This window comes from Elephas maximus, chromosome 26 (assembly GCF_024166365.1).
Source record: "Elephas maximus indicus isolate mEleMax1 chromosome 26, mEleMax1 primary haplotype, whole genome shotgun sequence".
NCBI lineage: Eukaryota > Metazoa > Chordata > Mammalia > Proboscidea > Elephantidae > Elephas > Elephas maximus.
In genome coordinates this window covers 19,363,830-19,387,704 of record NC_064844.1, presented here as the reverse complement: position 1 = coordinate 19,387,704, position 23,875 = coordinate 19,363,830, and the positions used below count along the sequence as shown (strand labels likewise).

The 23,875-nt window shown below is 43.1% G+C and overlaps 1 protein-coding gene across 6 annotated transcripts in view; it reads right to left on the bottom strand.

Annotated features, from left to right (window-relative positions):
* Positions 1-23,875, bottom strand: part of THADA (THADA armadillo repeat containing) — a 360,989-nt gene that overhangs the window by 63,618 nt on the left and 273,496 nt on the right. For all 6 annotated transcript variants that reach the window (XM_049870444.1, XM_049870443.1, XM_049870447.1 and 3 more), the window contains 3 exons: positions 3,398-3,777; positions 2,660-2,778; positions 2,239-2,311 (listed from right to left, as the gene is read on the bottom strand). In XM_049870444.1, the coding sequence (XP_049726401.1) occupies positions 2,239-2,311; positions 2,660-2,778; positions 3,398-3,777 (572 nt within the window). The remainder of the gene's footprint in view (positions 1-2,238; positions 2,312-2,659; positions 2,779-3,397; positions 3,778-23,875) is intronic.

Here is a 23,875-nt window from a genome sequence, read left to right as displayed (position 1 = left end):
AACCCCAGCTGGGCGCATGGCCACCCAGCTAAAGGCCTCACTTCCCAGCCTCTTTTGCACTTGGAGGTACCGTGTGATGAAGTTCTGACCAGTGGGATGTCACTGGAAGTGGTCTGTGCACTTTCAGATCATGCCTTAGAAAATGGGTGTGGCCTTCGTCTCCTGGGTTCCCCTCCCTGATGGCTAAAACACAGACAGGATGGTGGGAACTAGAATTAACCATCTGGGACCATAAAGCAAAAGCCACATGTTGAAGACAGCAGAACAAAAGGGTAGAGTGTGTGGGGGCACAACAGTGTCAAGCCACCAGATCTGCTTTGGACTGCTTCTATCTGGTTTAAGCCACTGTATTTATGGGTCTCTTATTATTATTTTTTTTTTAATTTAAAATGGCATCCCAACACAACCGTTCAGATGAAGCCCTGGTTTTTCACATTTCCCAGAAAGGGGACTGTTGTCCGGAAGGTACTTTACTTGCCCTATCAAGTGAACCCCTTTAAATGTTCACAATACAAACACCTTCAATCGTCTTTGGGCACCCAGAACTAAAACGGTAAGCCTCTCGCACCTTGAGGAAGGCGCTGCCTCCCATTGTACAAAGAAACCCAGCTTTCCCCAGGAATGTTTCTTAGGTGTTTAGAACTTTTGCTAATTTTTTCTCTCCCTGGAAAATTCCCAACTTTCATCAAATGTCACTTCATTAAGATGCACATGACAACCAGTTAAAAACAGCTTCAGGGGAGCATGATATCTTCTGCAGACTTGTTGAGCTGCCCTGCGGCTACTTTCTTAGAACTTGGTGATTTTATTTCCTCTGAGCTGTTGTTTGCAGCAAGTTCCCTCCCTTCCTACACATCCCATGTTCCTGCGGTCTTTTTTGGCTTGTTGCAATTCCAGGTAACCTCCAAAGGAGCTCTGGTGGCACACTGGTTAAAGCACTCACTGCTAACTGAAAGTCTGGCGATCCGAACCTACCAGCGGCGCCGCAGGAGAAAGATGGGGCAGTCTGCTTCCATAAACATTTACGGCTTTGGAAACCTTACGGGGCAGTTCTACTGCGTCCTATAGGGTCACTATGAGTCGGGAATTCACTCAACAGCACACGACAACAACAGTGACCTCCTAACCTTAGTAACCTGGTCCGCCTTTGAATGACAGACCCAGGAAAATTGTTTACCTGCCTGTTAATTTTCACCTTCTGGCTTTAAATCTGTCCAGCTCAGGTTCTCTGAACTTAACTATCTTCTCTATGAAGTGGTCCTCAGCTCCCCCAAACACTCCCTCCCTCTCTGGGTTCCCATGGCCCATATATACTTCCCTACAGGAACATATAATGTAATTACCTGTCTAGTACCAGTACTGGTTGCCCTTGTGTCATTTCCAACTCATGGTGCCCTCATGTGGGTCAGAGTAGAGCTGTGCTCCAGAGGGTTTTCAATGGCTGAATTTTTCGTAAGCAGGTAGCCAGACCTCTCTCCCAAGGTGTCTCTGGGTGGACTCGAATCTCCAAACTTTTGGTTAGCAACTGGTTATATTAACCGTTTGCACCACTCAGGGAGTCCTAATTATCTACTTCCCTTTTCCTCTCAATAGGCTGTACCTCTAGTTTTTGTTCATATTTGAATCCCCAATGTCTAGCTCAGTGCAGGGTTTATAGTTAGGGCTCAGAATCAGCCATGTTGTGCCATTACTGTGGTATCGCGGTAATGTGTACTCAAGATCTTCGGTTAATTTTGCTGTGGTATCGACTGCCTTCTACTTGTAATGAGTAATTCTGCACTGGTAGTATCTTGCTTGTACACCTAAGTGGGCCTCTTCCTAGGGCTCTTTAGCTTACGTTAGTTCCACTTCCCTTCAAAGCACATGTAAAATAGGTGGGTCACATCCGGGCCTCCATCCAGAGCCAGCCGGGCCTTGTTCTGGGGGAATAGCTAAACCTTGGTGATACATTTTCAGACTTGGTTCAGTAAATTGCAATTCCAAATATTCTCAGAATTGACTTGCCCTTTCCTTTTTTAAATAAAGAGTCTAACTAAAAAAAAAAAAAAATGGGAAAAAACAAGGGGCTTGGGCCTGTGTGTGTTGGGGAGGGAAGCTGTGTTACCCTCATGGGTATAGAGGCTAAATATACATGTCAGGGTGATTCTGTGCCTGGGACAGTTCACTTTTATTGACCCCTTCCAGGTAAACAAGAGCATAAAAACCCAGATTCCAGGACAGGAACATAACCCGTCTTACCTCCTCACGTGCCTGCGTGTGGTGGGCAACCACTTTGGAGGCAAGCTTCAGAGCTATGCTTTGAATTTCAGACCTAGAAAAAAAGCAAGCCGAGAAACACACAAAAGTAAAATCGAACGCATTTCATACACAGACGGTTTTTGCTGACAGTCTGTCATCCACACAGATGTGAACGCCGGCAATCGCCGCCTCCTGGCTGTATAAACACCTCCAGAAGCAATAACTTTTTGGTTATTTAATGTGGAACTCCGACATCATTCTATTGCTTGTGCTTAGAATGTAGCTCCCAGGCTGAAGCTTTGAAAGAAACAGAGGACCTCCGTTCTGAGGCCTGGATTATGCACAAGTTCATGACAGAATTAACTGACTGACAGGACCAGACATCACATCAAGGTTACACACAGTGCATTGGAAGGCAAACCTTTCAGTGGAAGCAATATCCATTGTCCAGATCAAGAACTCTTCTGGGCTTAGATGAATACAGCACTTTGTCTGGGGAAGCCACTCCCTGGGGTCCATGCAATGAAGAATTTTCAGTATCTGTATGTAGAATGAAAAGCCAAATCCATGAAAAAATAAAATAAATACTCAGGAAAATGTCTCCAGGTGCTAAATAAGAATCTCTTGTACTGACAAGGGTGTCTATCTTTCAAAAGGCTCCCACTGACTTCTTATTTCCCCTGAATACCTTGGGGATACTGAGGCAGGTGAAACAATGCCAAACCCAAGTCTCCTGGTGTCCTGGGCTTGAACTCTACATGGCCTACATTCCTAGGCTAGAGCCCTTTCCTTCTACAGGAGTTCCAGGTGGCCATCTGCCCCCAAATAGCCATCTCAGCACACACAACCCTCTGACACAGTCTACAGCCAATTTTCAATGATTTGTTTCCTAAACATACCAGAGTGGCTTACTCTGTCTTTAGTTAATCTCTGACATCAATACCATTATCATTAAAAGCTTTTCTTAGTGCCCTTCTGTCCATGAACCCATGCCAAACACTATACAAAGAGAGTCTTTTGCCCTCTGGATGCTAAATCTACTTCCTATTGCCGCTGGAAAGCCCAAACTCAATCCTGCCTTCATGGTCTTATCATTCTGGTAGGTTCACCAAAGAATGAGGGGAGTGGAAGGGGATGGTCAGTATACCAGAGACTTTACCTTGCAGAAGCATTCTGGGTGCTTTTCCTCTATGGCCAACATTAAGAACTTCTCTCCCATATTGTGCAGCAAGGGTGGCAGTTCCTTCTCTGTTAACCCAGAGGCTGCTGCTGAGAACCTTTCCAACAGGGCTTCCAGTGTCAGCAAGCGCACTTCAGAGAAGGTAGACTCCAAGAGCTGACAGAAGGAGATGGGGACGTTCCTTGTCTGCTCTCCGGCCTTGGCTGTCACTGCCCACACAGCTGCTATGGCAAGTTTGGTGAGGCTCTGGAGGTACTGAGGCAGGCCTGGTACCGTAAAGGTATAGGGGAACCCTGTTACCAGCTCTGATCCTGTGATGATCCCATCGATTTCCTCCCAGAAGCCAAGGCTCTCCAGAACTAAAAGGCAAAAAAGCAAAGGGAAAAAGGTATTTATTCAACTTCCCACAAAAGAACATGGGAGAATGGAAGGCTCTGAATACACTGGGTGAGACCGTCTGATGTTTTTCTTGAGTAGATTTGAAATGAACTATGTCCACTAAGGTTCAGACTTCTGGCCCAGAGGGAATTTCTCTTTGGGTAATTAAAAATTGTTTCCTTAGGGGGACAAAGGCATTCCTATTTGAAAATGTGCTCCTAGTACCCTTCCCTGACATGCAATAAATATGAACTCAGTGATGTCTTAAATCACCGAGCCTCCGAGTTGACAAGGACCTGAAAGGATATCTAGTCCAAACTCCCTTCAGAGGTTGGATCCCCTGTACAACACCTCTTCCCAGAGGCTCTTGGTTGACCCCTACAGTGCCTTGAGCTCACGAGCCAGCCTATTCCAGTGTTAGCAGATCTAATTGTTACATAGTCCTTTTTTAAGTTTCCGTTCACTGGCCTAATTCTGTATTTTGAGGCTCCCAATGAGGTCCTGTAGGCATTAAAATTCAATTATGGCCCTCTCTCTTCTCCAGATGAAATACCCGTAGTTCCTTCAACTATTCCTCATACAATCGGACTCACTTTCTCTCACCATTGCAGCTGCCTTCCTTTGGACATGCTTCATTTAACGGAACATGACTCTCTGGCGTGGTATGAACAGCAGGACTATCACTTTCCCTGTTCTGGACACTAGGTCAACGCAGTTGCACCACACTGTTGACTCATATGCGGCACAGTCAACCGTAACCACAGTCCTTTTTTCTTTTTTTTCGTGTTCTACTAATGGTGGTGAGTCATCTTTCTCCTGCCTTTTTTTTTTTTTTTTAGATTTTATTTATTTTGTTGTTGTTGAGAATATACACGGCAAAATATACACCAATTCAATAGTTTCTAAACGTATAATTTAGTGACACTGATTACATTCTTCGAGTTGTGCAACGATTCTCACCCGCCTTTTCTGAGTTGTTCCTCCCTTATTAACATAAACTCACTGCCCCTTAAGGTTCCTATCTTTCAAGTTGCTGTGGTCAATTTGAGCCCATGAAAAGCATAATACTCTGGGCAGACCTTGTTAACTAGTTAAGCCAACTATCATTTGGGTTTCAGATGACTGCGGGGGATATTTTTGGTTTAAGGTTTAAAGATTATCTCAGGGCAATAGTTTTAGGGGTTCATCTAGTCTCCATGGCTCCAGGAAATCTAGAGTCCACAAGAATTTGAAATTCTGTTCTACGTTTTCTATTTTCATCAGGATTCTCCTGTGGAATCTTTGATCAAAATGTTCAGTAATGGTAGCCAGCCACCAAATGGTTCTTCTGGTCTCATGGCAAAGGAGGCAGTTGTTCATGGAGGCAATTAGCCACGTGTTCCATTATCTTATTCCTATTCCTGACTCCCCCTCTTCCTCTGTTGCTCCAGGTGAATAAAGACCAATTGTTGGGGCGTGGATGGCCATGTGCAAGCTTTTCCGACCCCAGGCACTACATAACAAACTAGACAGTAGAACAGACACCTTGTACTTTGTACTAAGATTAAGACTTGTTTCCTTTGTTTCAAACCCAGGTGCGTTCCTGTTAAATTTTATCTTGTTAAGTTTGGTCTGCTTTTTAGATTGTCAAGATCTTTTCATATTCTAGAAAATATGTATCACCTGCTTACTATGTGCTGGGTTCTGTGTTAGGTGCTAAATAAAATAAGATCACTGCCCTTCAGGAGTTTATAGTCTAGTTTGAAAAAGAGAAATACATGAACAGATAATTCAAATATAGTGGTGTAAATGGTCATCTGAGTTTCAAAGGGGAAGGGAGGTGAGAATGTGCTGGAATCACAGAAGGCAGAGGAATCACATGAGCAAAGGTTCAAAAGCATAAAACAGAATAGACCCGGGGGGAACTACAGACAGTAGGGCATCACTAGGGCATAGAATGTGAAGTGTGGAATAGCAGTAGATGACGCTAGAAAGGTAGTGTGCCCAGGATATGGAGAGGCTCCTAGGCCATGTGGAAGAGCTCAGACATTCTTCTGCAGGCAAGAGAATGCCACTGAGGGGTTATTTTAAGCAACATGGCCAGGTGAACATTTCCACTTTGCTTGGGATGATGGATAATATTAGAGACAGAGAGATCAGTTAAAAGACTACTGCAAAAAAGAGGAAGAAGGAGAGTCAGGAATAGAAGAAAGATATGGAACGTGTGGCTAATTGCCTCCATGAACAACTGCCTCCTTTGCCATGAGACCAGAAGAACTGCATGGTGCTTGGCTACCTTTACGAAACGTTTTGATCAAAGATTCCATAGAAGAATCCTGTCAAAAGGAGAAAATGCAGAACAGAATTTCAAATTCTCATGGAATCCAGATTTTCTGGAGCCATGGAGGCTGGATGAATCTCTGAAACTACTGATCCGAGAAAATCTTTAAATCTTAAAACAAAAATGTCTCCTGAAGTCTTCTTAAAAGCAAGCTTAATTAGTAAAGAATGTCTGCCTTGAGCACTGTGCTCTTTTAAAGAACTATCTATGTGGGATCAAACTGACATGTGCAACTCGATAGATTATATAGGAAATTTAGCAAGCAGGGAGTTTATGTTAATGTGGAGGAAACATTTGGAAAAGGAGGGTGAGAATGGTTGCACAACTCGAAGAATGTAATCAATGTCAGTGAATTGCACATGTAGAAATTGTTGAATTGGTGTATGTTCTACTGCATATATTTTCAACAACAAAAAATTACTAAAAAAAAAAAATACCGCAGTCCAGGAGAGAAATGACGGCAAAAAGTAAGGAAGGGATAGAGAGAAGGTAGGTTTGAGAAACATTGAAGGGGTAAAAGTGGCAGAACTTGGAGACTGACTTGAGGAGAGGAGTCTTGGGTAGCTCCCAGGACCCAGATTCTTCATACAACACATTCATCATCCCGTAGAAATTGAGTAAACTTCAATTTGACAGGCAGCCCATAAATGCCCACAACCAAACAATTACTAATAAGGTTGACTTGGTCAGCGTAGAGGACAGAGGCCTTCAGTAAGTGTCAGCTCCTGTCTTAGTCACCTAGTGCTGCTGTAACAGAAATACCACAAGTGGATGGCTTTAACAAAGAAACATTTTTTCTCTCACAGTCTTGTAGGCTAGAAGTCCAAATTCAAGGTGGCACCTCCAGGGGAAGGCTTTTCTCTCTCTAGGGGAAGGTTCTTGTCATCAATCTAGGAGATTCTCAGGCACAGGGACCCTGGGTCCAAAGGACGTACTCTGCTCCCGGCGCTGTTTTCTTGGTGGTATGAGGTCCCCCTGTCTCTCTGCTTGCTTCTCCTCTTTTATATCACAAAAGAAGATTGGCCCAAGACACAAACTAATCTTGTAGACTGAGTCCTCCCTCATTAACATAACTGCCTCTAAACCTATCTCACTAACATCATAGAGACAGGATTTACAAAACATATGAAAATCACATCAGATGACAAAATGGTGGACAATCACACAATACTGGGAATCATCCCATAGCCAAGTTGACAGATATTTTTGAGGGACATAATTCAATCCATGACAGCTCCCTACACCCAATCCCAAGCTCTCAACAGTTCATTAACCAGCTCTATTTGGTTCAAAAAAAAAAAAAACAAAGAAACCGTGGCGGTGTAGTGGTTAAGACCTACAGCTGCTAACCAAAAGGTTGGCAGTTCAAATCCACCAGGTGCTCCTTGGAAACCCTATGTGGCGGTTCTACTCTGTCATATAGGGTAGCAATGAGTCAGAATGGACCTGATGGCAGCGAGGTTTTTTTTTTTTTTTTGATTCTAGTTTGGAATCCTCCTGACTTTATCATTCTGTCCAGATAATTTTATCTAGAAGAGCATTAGACAGACTTCATCAAACACCTTGCTGAAACTTACATATTATGTCTATATTATTTCTCTGATCAACCGACAATTCTACAAAAAGTTAATAAGTTTAGCCTAAAGTGGCTTACGGGAGAGCATCTTAATGACATTTTACAGCTTATATAAGGCATTTTTTACATCATCATCTCATTCTAACTCATTGAACCCTACTGACTTCCAAAAAATTATCAGAAACATAATAGAAATATAAAAGTTTAAGATAACAGTTAGAAAAACCTAAAATTGAAAAATCATATAGGCTTGTAATAATCCAGGAATTAAAAGTACAGAATATTCACGTAACACATCCAGTTGTTTCAGAAAGACGTTTGTCCCAGGAAGCAAAGTGGGAACTCAGGCTCCAATAGAACTGTGCCCCATGGAGGCCGCCATCCACCATCCGCCATTGCAGACACACCTCTGCTCCTAACGCAGACTTGGCAGAAGCACAGCTCAAGCAGGAGGCAGCCATCTTTACAGAACAGCACGGAAACCCCAGGCAGTCAGACTCGTCAACCTTTGTGTTATCCCTATTGCCAATGCCTGAAAAGCTAATCCATTACAATTTAGTAAAGATAGACCCTGATACTCTGGCCTCCAGGTACCACTTTCCTTCCCTTCCCATCCACCGTTGCCTGAGGACAACATGCATTAAAAAGGAATTTCATTTGTTTGGCATTTGATGGCTCAGGGATCTGTTCTCTAAAATGTAATTAAAAAGAGCAAGAATTGTCTATGTCATCCTGGATAATTTTCAAAGGAACTTGTTATCTGAAAAAGAGATATTTCAGAGTGTGTAGTCTGCTGGGCTAGAGAGGTGGCCACCTAGACCCACCCGCTTGCTTCCTCCAAGGCCTTGAGAAGAGATGGCATCACGAAGAAGCCAGAGACTTAAGGTGCCACCCCCAAGGCAGAGGGAGATGGGATGCGAGCTCGGGGAGAAGGTGCAAGCTTAGGAAGGGCTCCTTTGTGACTCCTTGGCCCACATTGCCTGCAGACTTCACTGGAGTGCCATAGGCACCTACTCAGCATGTGTCAGGCACTTTGAGAGATACCATGATTCAGAGTTGAGAAAGAAAAAAGACCTGCTGTCAAAGAGCTTTAAGACCGCTGTTGTGTGCTATCTAGCTGATTCCAACCTAGCGATCCTACAGGACAGAGTAGAACCGCCCCACAGCGTTTCCAAGGCTGTAATCTTTATGAGAGCAGATTGCCAGGTCTTTTCTCTTGTGGAACTGCTGGGAGGGTTCAAACTGCTGAACTTTCGGTGAGCAGCCTAGCGCTCAACCACTGCACTGCTAGGACTCCTTGCTTTAATGGGAGGATAATGACAAGTACATAATAACAATAATGACAACAACTATAAAAATTATAAAAGGCTTAGAATAATGTCTAAATGTAAAAGCTGACATTTGTTGAATATTTACTGTGTGCCGGGCATTATTCTTGTATTACAAAAACAAAACAAAACAAAACACCAAACCCAGTGCCTTCGAGTCGATTCTGACTCATGGCGACCCGACAGGGCAGAGTAGAACTACCCCATAGAGTTTCCAAGGAGCACCTGGCGGATTCGAACTGCCAACCCTTTAGTTAGCAGCCATAGCACTTAACCACTACGCCACCAGGGTTTCCAATATTTTTCTTAGAGAATGTTAAATACCTCCTAACGCTAAGGAGCCTAGGTGGTACAAGTAGATTGACTGGCTGCTAATTGGAAGATGGGTGGTTTGCACTGACCCAGCGGCTTCAGGGAAGAAAAGGCCTGGCAATCTGCTTCTGTAAAAATTATAGCCAAGACAACCCTATGGAGCAGTTCTACTCTGTAACACATGGGGTTTCCATGAGTAGGGAGCAGCTCAAAAGCAGCTAACAACATTACTTAATGCTATGAATAAAAATTACTTTTAGAAATGACTTTGGTTGAGTATTAGTCTAAGTACTTTACAAGTATGAACTAATTTAAGGATTTATTATTAATTTATTTTTAGTCTTCCCATTTTATGGATAAGGAAACAGAGAAGCTAAACGTTACCCAAGGTCCCAAAGGAGACGATAGGAAAAGAGAATACAGAAGTCTTAAGAATGACCAAAATAAATGCAATGGGCACTTATTTTCTACTAGAAGAAGTAAAAAGGGGGGCTTTCGGGAGGGAATAAAACTCAAGATGGGCCCCAAAGGCTGCCTAGAGGTGGCTGACTGGAGAGGACAGGACCAGCTGTCCAGGGAGAGCTGGGAGAGAGCAGACACAGGTTCCCTGAATTAATGTGTCAACAGAGCAGCAGCAAGAGAGGCTGGGTCAGAGCCCCAAGACAGAAAATTATCAGATGTCATTCATTTAGGCACTTTCTCTGAACTACTTTGAAAAAATATTCTCCGTTGTGTAATGGCTACAACCCAAAGGGACGCCCTAAAGCAGAGCCTCTCCGACTGGAGCATGCTGCAGAATCACGCGGAGGGCTCGTGAAGCCACAGACTGCTGCCTGCACTTCATCTCCACCGTTCCCGCTTCTGTAGGTGTGGGGTGGGACCTGGGAATGTGCATTTCTAACAAGTTCACAAGTGACGCTGCGGGTCCAGGGATGAACTCGGAAAACCACTGCCCTGACGTGATGGTTCTCAGCCATAGGTTGTCAGAATCGCACGCCTGAGTCCCACTCTTTTAGATCCTGATTTCGGTGTAGACATCTGTAGTCTTAAGAAGCCAGGAGACAATTCTGCCATGCAGCCCAGGTGAGAACCACGCTCAGAAGGGATGGCCTTCACAGGGGCTGTAAGGTGTCTGGGTAGACACGTAGGGGTTGCAGTTCCAGGCAGAAAGCACCTGATTCCAGCCCAGTACCTCACCATAGTGAAGAACTGGAAATTTCATCACACCCTCCTTTTTCCTTTAAATAAAAACACCAAAGGAGGGTAAGTCATCAAAAATCCAGAGGAATGAATGAAGGCTTTCAACACTGTCAACATCGGCTCACTCTGTGCCCAGCTCTGTTTCAGATCCTGGGGCCAAGGCAGTGAATTCCAGAGACCAGGCTCTGCTGTTGTGATGCTCCCATTTAGGGGGAGCAGAGAACACGCTGCCCCGCACCATCCCAGCGTGAGGGGTCTCTAGCTGGAACAGGAGACTGGCGGTAGAAATGCCCAATCCTCAACATGGGCAGCTATTGTTAGTTGCTGTTGAGTAGATTCTGACGCATGGCGGCCGCAGGCGCGCAGAGTAGCACCGCTCCATAGGGTTTTTAAGGCTGTGATCTTTTGGGAGCAGATCGCCAGGCTTTGCTTCCAGGGCACCTCTGGGTGAGTTTAACCAACTAACCTTTCCGTTAATAGTCCAGCGTTTAGCCATATGTGGTACCCAGGGTTCCTTAAGCAGCTGCAGTGACTAACAAAGAAGTATTGCTGTCCTCTGGTGCAGTGGGTCTCTGCCCAGAAAGCACATTAAAACATTCACATCAGGGACACTTGACCGCATCTCTGGGGTGAACCCTGTAAGTCTGTTAAAAGTGGACCAGGTGATTCTAGTGGGCAGCTGGGGTTAACTGCTACTGTTCTAGAGGCTCTACTCTCCCTTCCTCCCACCCCTCTGCAGCAGGCAGGGATCTTCCAGTGGTTTTCACTACTGGGATTTTTCCCTGGTGATGCAGGATCTGTATCCTGCCACATCAAATGTGCTTCTCAAATTCTAGATCAAAGCATGGTCCTTATTTTTGTTTCTACGAGTGTACACTGTCTGCAGGATCAAGTCAGTTCTTTGATGGACTTCCTCTACCTTCTTTAGAATACTTTTTAAATCTTAACTTTCCTACTTGCAGTCTGAATTTTGATTGCTCCAGGTTTCTTCATTCCTTCCTTCTTTCCTGTCTTTCTTGTAAAGCCAAGTGTTCCAATGAAAGAATCAAGGCCCTGCTTTAATGGTTCCATCTTATCTTTCATCAGTGATGGCTGGATCAGGTAGAATGAAAATACTCCTACCACCTGTGCTATGTCCTAAAGTTTGCTGGAGAAACTATCCCTAAATTTGGAATTCCTGGACCAGTAAAATGTCAGAAGCAACGTGATAGGCTAGCATATGTTGCCAACTTTATTTCACAACGTAAAAATGTTAAAACTTTATCATCGATTATCATTTCATAAAAGAAAAGCTACCTTAACATCAAAAAGGGAGGAGAATCTGTCATGGATTGAATTATGTCCCCCCAAAAATGTGTGTATTAACTTGGTTAGGCCATGATTCCCAGTATTGTGTGGTTGTCCTCCATTTTGTGACTGCAATTTTATGCGAGGATTAGGGTGGGATTGTTAACACCCTTACCAGGTCACATCTCCGATCCAATGTAAAGGGAGTTTCCCCGGGGTGTGATCTGCACCACCTTTTATCTCTCAAGAGATAAAAGGGAAGCAAGCAGAGAGCTGGGGACCTCATACCACTAATAAAGCAGTGCCGGAACAGAGCGCGTCCTTTGGACCTGAGGTTCCTGCACTGAGGTTCTCCCAGACCAAGGGAAGACCGATGACAAAGACATTCCTCCAGAGCCAACAGAGAGAGAAAGCCCTCCCCTGGAGCTGACACCCCGAATTTGGATTTGTAGCCTACTAGACAGTGTGAGAATAAATTTGTCTTTGTTACAGCCATCCACTTGTGGTATTTCTGTTATAGCAGCACTAGATGACTAAGACAAGATCCGCAGTGTCATAATAAAGGACAAGTTCTTAAGTTAAGGAAATTTTGGCTTTAAGGAAAATTTGCTATTATGTCATTTTGCTAGAATTCTCCTTTTGTCATGGGCTTCTGAAAATGTTACCGCAGACCAGCATTTAGGAACTACAGCTTTGAAGAACCTCATGGAAGTTTCCTGAGGATGGCCTGTTTGGAAAGCATGAACATCATGAACAGAGATTTCCTACGAAGGAAACCCAAGGACTCCGTTTGCATGAGGCAGTACAGGGGCCATCGGGCAATTCTCTCTGGTAATCTCAGATGTGTTACCTCTGCAGCTCTCAGGTCTTAGGCAGGTTGCAGCTATCAGTGTCATGTTTGCAACCTGAACAATGATTGCTAAAGTTAACTTTAGACTTCAAAGCTGCTACTCCCTAACTAGGTTCCCTGGGTGCTGCAAACGGTTAAGCCCTTGTCTACTAGCTGAAAGGTTGGCGGTTTGAACCTATCCAGAGGCGCCTCAGAAGATAGGCCTGGCAATCTGCTTCTGAAAGGGCACAGCCTTGAAAACCCTATGGAGCAGTTCTACTCTGCAGGCATGGCTTCTCCATGAGTGGGAACTGATTCTACGGCAACTAACAGCAACATCCCCTGACCAACCAAGGTAGGGTGTGAACATCCACCAGGCTGCTGAAGGAAGACTGAAAAGCAGCACATGCCTTGCATGGGGATAGTGTCATATTTAGCAGGTCCCGTTTCATTCTATTACTCAGGGAAGTCTGCCTCCTTCCTAGAGGGGGAGCACAATCCCAAGGGCAGGCCCAGTGTCATTCAGCTTTGATCTTCTGAGCTACTCGTACAGATTTGTTAAAACTTCATTTAAAAAAAGAAACCAACATAATCTTGAACGATGCATGTTGACTTTAATAGCTTCAACAAGGGCATACTGAAAAAAAACTGTGGATGATATCATTACCACATAATTATGGATACAGTGGAGTTACACCATAAGAGCATTTAATTTAGGCGAATTTAACTCCAGGTACTCAGCACAGAGAGAGACAGCGAGATTGGAAAATAACAATTAGAAGAGAGAGGGCAGTTTCACCTGACATTCCAATCACTGAGCGTCTGTCCCTGAGAGGTGGCTGTGTTGTTCCCTCAGACCAGTGGTTCTTAAGCTTTAGTGGGCTCACCCCCCGTTTCTGATTCAGTAGGTCTGGGGCAGGCCCTGAGAATTTGCATTTCTAACAAGTCCCCCAGGCGATGCTGATGCTGCTGGTCCAGAGACCACACTGTGAGAATCGCTGCCTCAGACCATCTGAGATCATCCATGCCTCTCGTGGGGTAAACATCTCACCAGGCTAAATGTGTGTAATTCTAGTGTTTAATGGTATTTGTTTTGTATACCACAGCCTCTAATCACAAGCCAACCCCTTCATCTAGTGCTCAACCAAAGAGCCCCTGAATAGTATACAGTTCCTGGCCTTCACTGTTATGTCACTAATCAAAACAACCTGATAGCCTTGTGCTGAACTGGCCAAAATAAAAGGGGATAAGAGAAGAAAGCATACAGGCCCAGAGTGACAACACTGTCTTGGCCCTGGCTAAGATGGCGATGGCAGAGGCCAGAGTTGTTTTTCACAGGAAATCTGTTCTACTTATAAGCAGCAATCAGCATCCTTAAAGGGGGAAGCACCCTCCTCAGGGCTGAAAAGGCCAACCAGACAGAAAAATGGTTTCACTGCTAGGGAAGGAGCCACTTACTGGGGATGCTGTACAAATGACAATATTGACAGTATCACTGTGGAGGTCACCTACCACTGAGCCTCAGAAGAAGGCTCTTTATTCTGCCTGACCTTGTAAGGCTGCTCCTTCTGCCCTAAATGAATGGATGAATCAATGAATGAACTAATGAACAAATTTCTCTTCCGTATACTGTCCCAAAACCAAACCAAACCAGTTGCCACAGGGCAGATCCTGACTCCTGGTGACCCCGTGTGTGTCAGAGCACAACTGTGCTTGACAGGATTTTCGATGGCTGATTTCCCAGGAGATCACCAGGCCTTTCTTCCAAGGCACCTCTGGGTGGACTCGAACCTCTGACCTTTTGGTTAGCAGCCAAGTGCATTAATCATTTGGACCACTTAGGGGACTCCTTCATATATTGCAAAAGCCCCGAATTCTCGGCTACCACCAGGTCAAGAAAAATTTGCAGATATAATTGCTCTGAAGTTTCCTCTCTTCTCCTCTCTCCCCAGCACCTCTATCCTCCTAAAGAAAGTAAAACCAAAAAACCAAACCCAGTGCCGTCGAGTCGATTCCAACTCATAGCGACCCTATAGAAAGTAGGGGTGAGAAAACACAAAGCAGATTTTACTTTCAATCCACTGTGAGATGGCCTGCCTTTTCTATTCAGAGAACTCTAACTCCGGTCAGAGGTCCATAATCAGATCCAACAAAAGCTCTTATCTGGAACCATGGTCGATAAACTGGTCCTAAAAATAATCACAGATGATAATCTGTACTCTGTGAATGTTAATGTCCTGTTACGCAATTTCTCATTAAAAAAAAAAAATTATATTTGGAGAGAAAAGGAAACCATAGGAACAACAACAAAAAAAATCAACTGATTTAGTAAGTCTTGGCTTCTCCTTATCGAAAGGAAATTCCATTCTTCTATTTAATCCTCTGCCCCTCCCAGTAAACTGTAATCCTGACCCCAGGGGCCCCTGCAGTGAAAACACGTAGGATGATGGAGTGGAACGACGTGGAGACTAACTTGGTCTTGAGAAGCACCCTGAGTTATACCGGTTGTTTATTTCCTTCCTACTTGCATTTCTAGGTTTCTGAACCCCTTCATCCCTGCTTACACAGGCGTGCCCCCCAACACACACACACCCCTTGGAAAACATTCTTTCTTTCCCATCTCTCCCAGCATATTGTCAAGCACATGATTTTCCAAGCACATGCTTCCTTATCTGCTGCTGAGGAAGGAGTGTATACTTCTGAGAGTACTATCTGAAGACTATCTTGTCTACCCGTAAAATAAAAACCCGACCCCCCTAGCTTGGGTGACAGTGAGTCAGAAAGAGTCATTGCAAAGAGCTGATCAGGCACTGGGTGGGACCAACATCTTACTTGTTGCCTCCACTCACCATCCCATCCCTGCCTTTGCCTGACACAGGGAAGAAGTCGGGAAATACTTGTAGATAAACACATGACAACCCAAAGAAACACAAACCTGAAATTATTTCTAAACATATACTACTTCTGGTTCTTTGTCAGTGAATTGCTACAGAGGATAAAAAAAATAGGATTGGGAAATCAGAAATCTCCCTACCATGATACTTTAGGAATGTCCCTGTTTAACTAAATGTGTTATTCACAAAGGACCTGGGGCTTCTTCTCCACCCTTAGGCAAAGGGACACAGTGTGAAAACTAATTTGAGAATCAGTAGCTGGCTGGGAGATTCCTTTAAGTGTTGTTGTTGTTAGGTGCCACCAAATCGATTCTGACTTGTAGTGACCCTGTGTACAACAGAATGAAACACTGCCCGGTCCTGTGCCATCCTCACAATGGTTACTATGCTTAAACTCACTGCTGCAGCCACTGTGTCAATCCATCTCGTTGAAGGTCTCCCTCCATTTTGCTGACACTCTACCAAGCACGATGTCCTTTTCCAGGGACTGGTCCCTCCTGATAAACACGTCCATAGCGCGTGAGACAAAGTCTCGCCATCCTCACTTCTAAGGAGTATTCTGGCTGTACTTCTTCCAAGACAGATTTGTTCGTTCTTCCGGCACTCCATTCAATATTCTTTGCCAGCACCGTAATAATTCAGAGGCATCAATTCTTCTTTAGTCTTCCTTATTCACTGTCCAGCTTCCTCACGCATAAGAGGTGTTTGAAAATACCATGGCTTGGGTCAGGAGCACCTTAGTTCTCAAAGTGACATCTTCACTTTTTAACACTTTAAAGAGGTCTTTTGCAGCTGATCTGCCCAGCGCAATACGCTGTTTGATATCTTGACTGCTGCTTCCATGGGTGTCGATTGTGGATCCAAATAAAATGAAATCCTTGACAACTTCACTCCTTTCTCCATTTATCCTGATGTTGCTTATTGGTCCATTTGTGAGGATTTTTGTTCCCTTTAAGTAACTAGGACTTAATCTCTGTTGCTTCACCTGTAAAAGAGAGGCTAGGACCATCCATCCTAGCCCCCTGCCAGCATTATAGTTTACAGTTCTGGGAATGCCCCCAGGCTCAAGACACTGCATCTTACAAAACAATCTCAGACTGAAGGGTTCCTAGGCAGCACTAGAGTGTAGACCAACACCCGCCAGGAGCGGTGCTGCAGGGCACAGTTCATAGCTGGCAGAAGCAAACAGAAGCTGGTAGAGCTGGGAATGCTCCTATTTAATATGCAGTCTAGCTCACTGTGGATGGTGGAATTATGTAAATTCTCCCAGAGGAGCAAGGGAGCTGAGTTTGGGAGTAAATCTACCCAGCCACAGGACCAGCAGAACCTCTGCTTCCTACTCTGGATGTGATGGCCACTCAGTTCTTTCTTCGTGCTATCAACTTTGCCTATCAATAGTTGTTTTTCCTTCAATGTTGGATTTTTCTTGTAATGTGACTTTTCAAGGAGTTTTCACAATTGTTTTTACGTGATCTTCACCCCAATACTCTGAGGGTATTATCCCATTTTACATCTGAGGAACCAAGAGGTTTCAAAACAAGCTGATAGAAGTAATGTCTGCTTCCACTCATAAAGGATTAACTGCTATAGGAACTGTCCTTCCACTGTAAACTAGAAAACTGAACAAAATGTACGAGTTATTGTTTTTAAACATCGGACACAGGCAGTACAGGATTGCGATCCCTGAGAGAAGAGAAACACACAAGGGAAGTATTACAATTGCCAGAGCCTACTGCCTAGTGGCAGTTACCAAACCCCCGCACAGAGAAGGAGAATCCAAGCAGAGCCCAGCAATCTTGATGAGTTGAAAAGGTAAGAGATCAGAATTTGGGAAGATTGAAGCAGCTGGAGTTGTGACGCAGAATACCAGTGAGAAGGAATCTGCACACAGAGAGAAATCCAGGGATCTGCAGAAGGGATGATCTCTTGAATCTTTGGCTAAATATTAATCTGTGTATGCGTGGGGTGAAACACCATTAGGCTGGGGGAAAAAACACCAGAAAACAGTGGGCTAAACAATCCCAACCTCAGACAACAGTTCACATTCCCACCAGTCAGAGTAGAGAGACCTCATAACGCATGGGGTATTAGGTAGAGACCTCAGAAGGGTGTCACCTTAATAATGGAGCTAAATTTGCCCTAAATTAAAGGTTCTTCTTTAATTTGAGCCCATCAAAACAAAGATTAAGAGAAAGGAAGTCTTGAAAGAATTCAACTGATCCTAAGTAAATTAACTGTGTGGCAGGACAAAGTCCAACCCTTTAAAGACATAAAACAAAATCTACCCAACAACAACAAAAAAATCTAGCATCCAACAAATTAAATTAACATTGTCTGCATTTAATAAAAAACTACCAGCCTGCAAAGAAGCAGGAACATATGACCCATAGCCAGAAGAAAAATCAATCAAAAAAAAAAAAACAGACCCAGAAATAACAATAATAATGGAATCAGCAAATGAGGATATTAAAGGAAGAATTAAAAACATGCTTCATATGGTCAAGTATCTAGAGGCAAATTGAACATGATGAGGAGAGATATGGAAGGTATAAAAAAAAGACAAATGAAACTTCTAGAGGTGAGCAATGCAATGTTCAAAATTAAAAAACAATACGCTCGGTGAATTAACAGCAGATTAGACAGTGCAAAAGAAGAGGCTAGTGAATTCGGAAACACAGAAATAGAAACTACCATAAAAGAAAAGACTGAAACAAACAGAGTATCAGTGATCCATGGAACAACTTCAAATGGCCTAATACATGTGTAAGTGGAATACCAGAAAGAGAAGAGGGGAAGGGGCAGGAAAAGAATGTTCAAATAAACAATGCTGTTGAACAATTGGATATCCACATGTAAAAATAGTGAACTTCTACCTTATCTCGTGATATACACAAAAATTAACTAGAAGTGGATCATAGACCTAAACGCAAAACTGAAAACTATAAAGCGTCTAGAAGAAAACATTAGAGAACACCTTTGTGACCCTGAGATAGGCAAAGATTTCTTAGCTAGGATACAAAAAGCATAAATCATAACAGAAAAAAACTGATCAATTGGGCTTCATCAAAATTAAAAGCTTCTGCTCTTCAAAAGACACTTAAGAAAATGAGAAGACAAGGCACAGAGAGGTAGAAAACACATGTGAAACACTGATCTGTAGGAAGACCTTCTATCCACAATAAAGAACTCTTACACCTCACTAAGACAAATAACTCAATTAAAAAGAAAAACTGCAAAATATTTGAATAGACATTTTACCAAACAAGATACCGGGATGACAAATAAGGTAGGCAAGAAGATTCTCAACATAATTAATCATTTGGGAAATGCAAAGTAAAATGACAAAGAGACATCACTGTACCACTACGATGGCTAAAATTAGCAAGGTGAACAATACCAAGTCTAGGTAAGGATGTGGAGTGACTGGAGTTCTCATACATTGCTGGTGGAAATGCAAAGTGGTATAGCCCCTTTGGAAAAACAGTTTGACAGTCTCCTATAATATTGAACAATCCTTAGCATATGACCTAAAAATCCCCTTCCTAGGTATTTACCCAAGGTAAATGAAAATATAAGGCCATACTAAGACTTGTATATGAATGTTCACAGCCACATTATTCACAATATCCAAAAAGTGAAAACAATCCAAATGTCCATCAACTGGTGAATGAATACAAATAAACACAATGGAACACTGTTGTTGTTAGGTAACGTGGAATCAGTTCTAACTCACGGCAACCTAATATACAAGAGAACAAAACGCTGCCCTGTTGTGCACCATCCTCAGCAATAAAAAGTAATGGACATATAACATATTTATAGAATAAAGAACAAGAACTACATAGTCATCTCAACAGGCACAGAAAAAGCATCTGACAAAACCTAATACCCTTTTGGAAACCCTGTTGGCGTAGTGGTTAAGAGCTATGGCTGCTAACCAGAAGGCTGGCAGTTCGAAGCCACCAGGCGCTCCTTGGAAACCCTATGGGGCAGTTCTACTCTGTGCTATAGGGTCACTATGAGACAGAATTGACTTGACGGCAATAGGTTTGGTTTGGTTTAACACCATTTCATGATAAAAACGCCCAGCAAACTAGAAATCAAAGGCAATGTCCTCAACCCAATAAAGATCATCTATGAAAAACCCACAGTTAACATCATACTTGATGGTGAAAGACTGAAAACTTTCTCCCTAAGATCAGGAAAATGATGTCTGGTCTTGCTATATTTACTCAATATTATACTGGAGGTTCTGGCCAGGGCAATTAGGCAAGAGAAAGAAATTGGAAAGGAAGAAATAAAACTATCTCTTTTTGCTGTTGACACTGTCTTATATACGTAAAGTCCAGAGGAGTCCAAAAAAAGAAAAAAAAAAAAAAAACTAAAAAATGAGTTCAGCAATGCTGCAAGATAAAAATAGATAAATAAAAGGGAGAATAGGTGAACCAATGATGGAGCAATGATGGCTGAGGAAGCTGGGTGATGAGTTTCATGAAGATTGGTTTTTGTCTGTACCCTACTTTTGTATATATTTGGAAATTTTCATAGTAAAAGTATAAAAAAATTCCCTGCTATGTCTCTCCTTGTACTTCCCCTCTTGCTACTACTCATCATTTTTTGTGATTATTTTTGTAATGGGTGTCTTCCCAACTACCCTGCATGCTCCATGAGAGCAAAGTATTACCTCCAGTGCCTAGTGAAGCACCTGGCACATGACATACCTTCAATAAACAGGTATCTGAGTTCAGGCTCTCTATGATCTGGCCCAACAAATGTGACTTTAAATCTCAGTACTTATACCTTCTCCCTATCCAAGCAGACGCACGTTCTTACTATGTCCCACCAGATTTAACTCCGCTTCTCAGCCTCTGCTTGGGCAGTTTCATCCTCTGGAGTATTATGTCCCATTCTCTGCATGTCCATTCATGCCATTCACCTTTTAAGCCTTAGCTTGACCCCCAAACCCATCTCTAGTCCATGGAGTGCTCACCTTCCTCTGCCATCTATTGGGGTTTAGAGAGTGGGATTTTGGTACTTCCTTATCCTTTTCTTTACTGTTCTACACGTATCTGATATAAGCAAGTTTTGTCTCTCCAAGGGTATGCTAAGTTACTCAAGGGCAGACGCTAAATCTTCTCCCTCAGCCCCTAACTAGGATGACCAACTGTCCTGGTTTTTCCAAAGCTGAGCAGTTTCCTGGGATACAGGGCTTTCAGTGCTAAAACCAGGACCGTCCCAGGAAACAAGGATGGTTGGCCACCCTACTCCTAACACTGTGCAGGGAGCAAAGAGGGCTTTCAAACTCTACTCCTAACTCATTTAATTGACATGGGCCACCAGTTTCAGATTATCTGTGATGAGGGGCTAGAGTGAGGGGCAGGAACACATAGAAAAATTGAAATTCACAGATGTTCTGAGACTTTAGTTGCTCATTTAAACAGTATTTTATTCCTGGGGTGGAAATAGGGGTAAGAAATGTGGTTTTATGATATGGTTCTGGCACAGGTCCAGACGCCTGGCCTACAGTATCATAAGCCCCTTAACTTCAGCCACAGGAGTGAGCAGGAAGGCTTGACTTTTTCACTAACCTTGGGGAGGTCACTCAATTGCTATAGTTTCCACTGTAACTACTGATTAGATGATCTCTAAGCTTGAAAATTCTAAGAATTGTGGGCCTAGGTACTCAGTACCAGGCTTGGCGTTACTGATGGGTAAACATCCCATTAACCCAGCAATCTAATAACACACCCTATATTACTCTGACTTCTGAAAAGCAGCTAGGAGTCATCTGTTTATTTGAGGAGCTCACTGTACCTTGGGAAAGATACTTTTGGCAAAAGAAGCAGTTCAGATGACAGTCCGTGTTTTGGAGGAAAGCAACCAATTTATTGACAACAAAGCCTAGTTTTTTTTTCCCCCTTGAAACTTCATAGCGGCAGGCCCAGAAATACAAAGTCCCCAGAAGACTCTAAAAATATGTTCTCAATTCTCTTTTATCTCCCACCCAGAGCTGAGAGAATAGCACCAACTTATGTCATATTAAACACATCTGTATCCAACGCTGATAAAGTGCACAACCAAGGGAACAGATAAGAATTGTTTTCAATTTGTTCAGATGGAATTAGTTAAATTTAACCTAATTAGACCAGATCATCAAAGCAAATGCTTGTAAGTTGCCAATGTTTTTATTCTCCCTAATTGTTTGGCTATATTTCCCAGTAACTTAGGTAAAGGAGGTTAGTATGTCATAAGAATCGCTGACCTTATATTTATTCATGTCACACATACATCATTCATGTCCTAGGCAGTACAAATACAAAGCACTGTTGAATCCTTCTCACAGATTTTACCAGTTAGGCACCATCAACATCTAAGCTGGCCTTTGGGAGGGCTTACGTTACCTAACTTCCATTACATAAATACAAGCGGTAAAAAATGAGAGCTTGTCTTCCAATCTTAAACTGATCTACAAAGCACATTGACTGGGCGTTTAGATATTTAGGGATTCTGACTTCACTTTCGCAAGCTGGTCACTTTTAAGGCATTTAGAAACAAAATAATAATAAAAGTTACATTCCAGTTAAAACAAAACGTTGATTGCACTTGGCAGGATGATGAGACCTGAACTATGAATCCCAGCTAACAAAGAAACCACAAAGCACAGTCACCAGCAGCCTGGTGTTGGGAAGAGCTTTGAACACTGCTCCACTTTCAAAGGGAAAAAGGGCAGGTGGCAGCTTGGGAGCAGTCACGCTTTCTCTTTCTAGTAACTGCCTGCTCCACTCTCTGGTTTGCCCTCACGTTGTTCCACACACCCTTGGGATAGGAAACAGAAACACGGGCAGGGACGTCCACAGAAAGCCATGCGAGCTGGAAGCTCCTGCGAAGGGGAACTGAGGCCTAAGGGTTCTGCAGGAGGGGCAGAAGCCTGGGAAACTGATCAGCAAAGAGAGTTGTGGACACCCCTCCCTGAGGCAGTGAGTCTGGTCCCGATTATGCTGTGGGGCCACGGCATGGGTAGCTGGAGAACTCAGGCTCTGCCACTTACTACTTATGTGACATCAGGCAGTTTCCTCTGGACGTCAGTCTCCTTGGTTTAAAATGAAGGAGTTGTATGCAGTAATGCATGTAAAATGCTTGGCACAGTGCGTGGCATACAGTTAAGTGCGCAATAAATTTTAGCCATTATTATTACGATTCCGATAAGGAAGAAGATACTGAAAACCATGTTTCCTAGAAAGAAGAGTATAATGGGCAGCCTATGGCAAAGAGTTTGTGCCTGACTACTCTTTTTTTTTTTTTACTCACTTATAGGCTGATGGTTCGGACCCACCAGCAGTACCGTGGAAGAAAGGCCTGGCAATTGCAGTTCTACTCTGTAACACATGGGGTTGTCATGAGTCAGAATTGACTCATGACGATGGGTTTGCTTTTTTATGTACACCTCAGGGGTCGAAGCAGCTTTCTGAGATCACTTATATGATGCAGAGTGGGAGAGGCAAACCCTTCTCCACCAACACATTTCTATGAAATTGCTCTTACGTCATTTCTTTATTTCTTTTGGATTCCCTAATCCTCTTTAAGATGCACATTTCAATACATTATAGGTTCACATAATTATAAAAGAACCACGCTACATCAAATTAGTAAAACAGAGACTAAGAAAAGGAAAAACCCACTCATAAATCCACCAAGAGAACTTAACACTGAAAGTCTGAAAGTGCAAGTAGGTAAGAGATTTGTTTAAATACTTGGTAAAAGAACAGGTTGAATTTAATAGCTGTGAAAAACACACATTTCAGGGGTGTGGGTGTGAGACAGAAACAAAGTCCACCTCAGAGTAAAGGGCTAAATATTTAGTCAAGTCTCAGATGCTATTTCAGAAAAGAGAGATTTCAATGGAAAATTTCCAATCTGAGAGCAAATAATTGTAAGTTGAGTTTAAAATTAGAATTAAGCTCTCCATTCCCAGCTCTCTGCCCAGGCCTGTACCCCAGCTAAGTCCTCATAGCTTCTTGCTTTCTCTCCCTCATTCTCTCAACCCCAATTGAAGACTATAATTTTCTTTCCAGCAGGAAACTGATATATACTCACGATGACAGCTGGATTCAGAAGAGGAAAAAGAATACAGGGGACAGACAGTCCTTGTGGGTTTAAGTCACTTTAAAACTCAAAACAAAACCCTCAGACTTGCAATTTTTAAGACCTAGTTAATGGCTGAGGAAACCTCAAATGATTGGCAAGTCCTAAGATAAAAGTTTGAATTGTACAAAACGCATCATTATCTTAAGCTTTTCTAATCACCTTCTCTGCCTTTCCCCTTCACTGCTTTT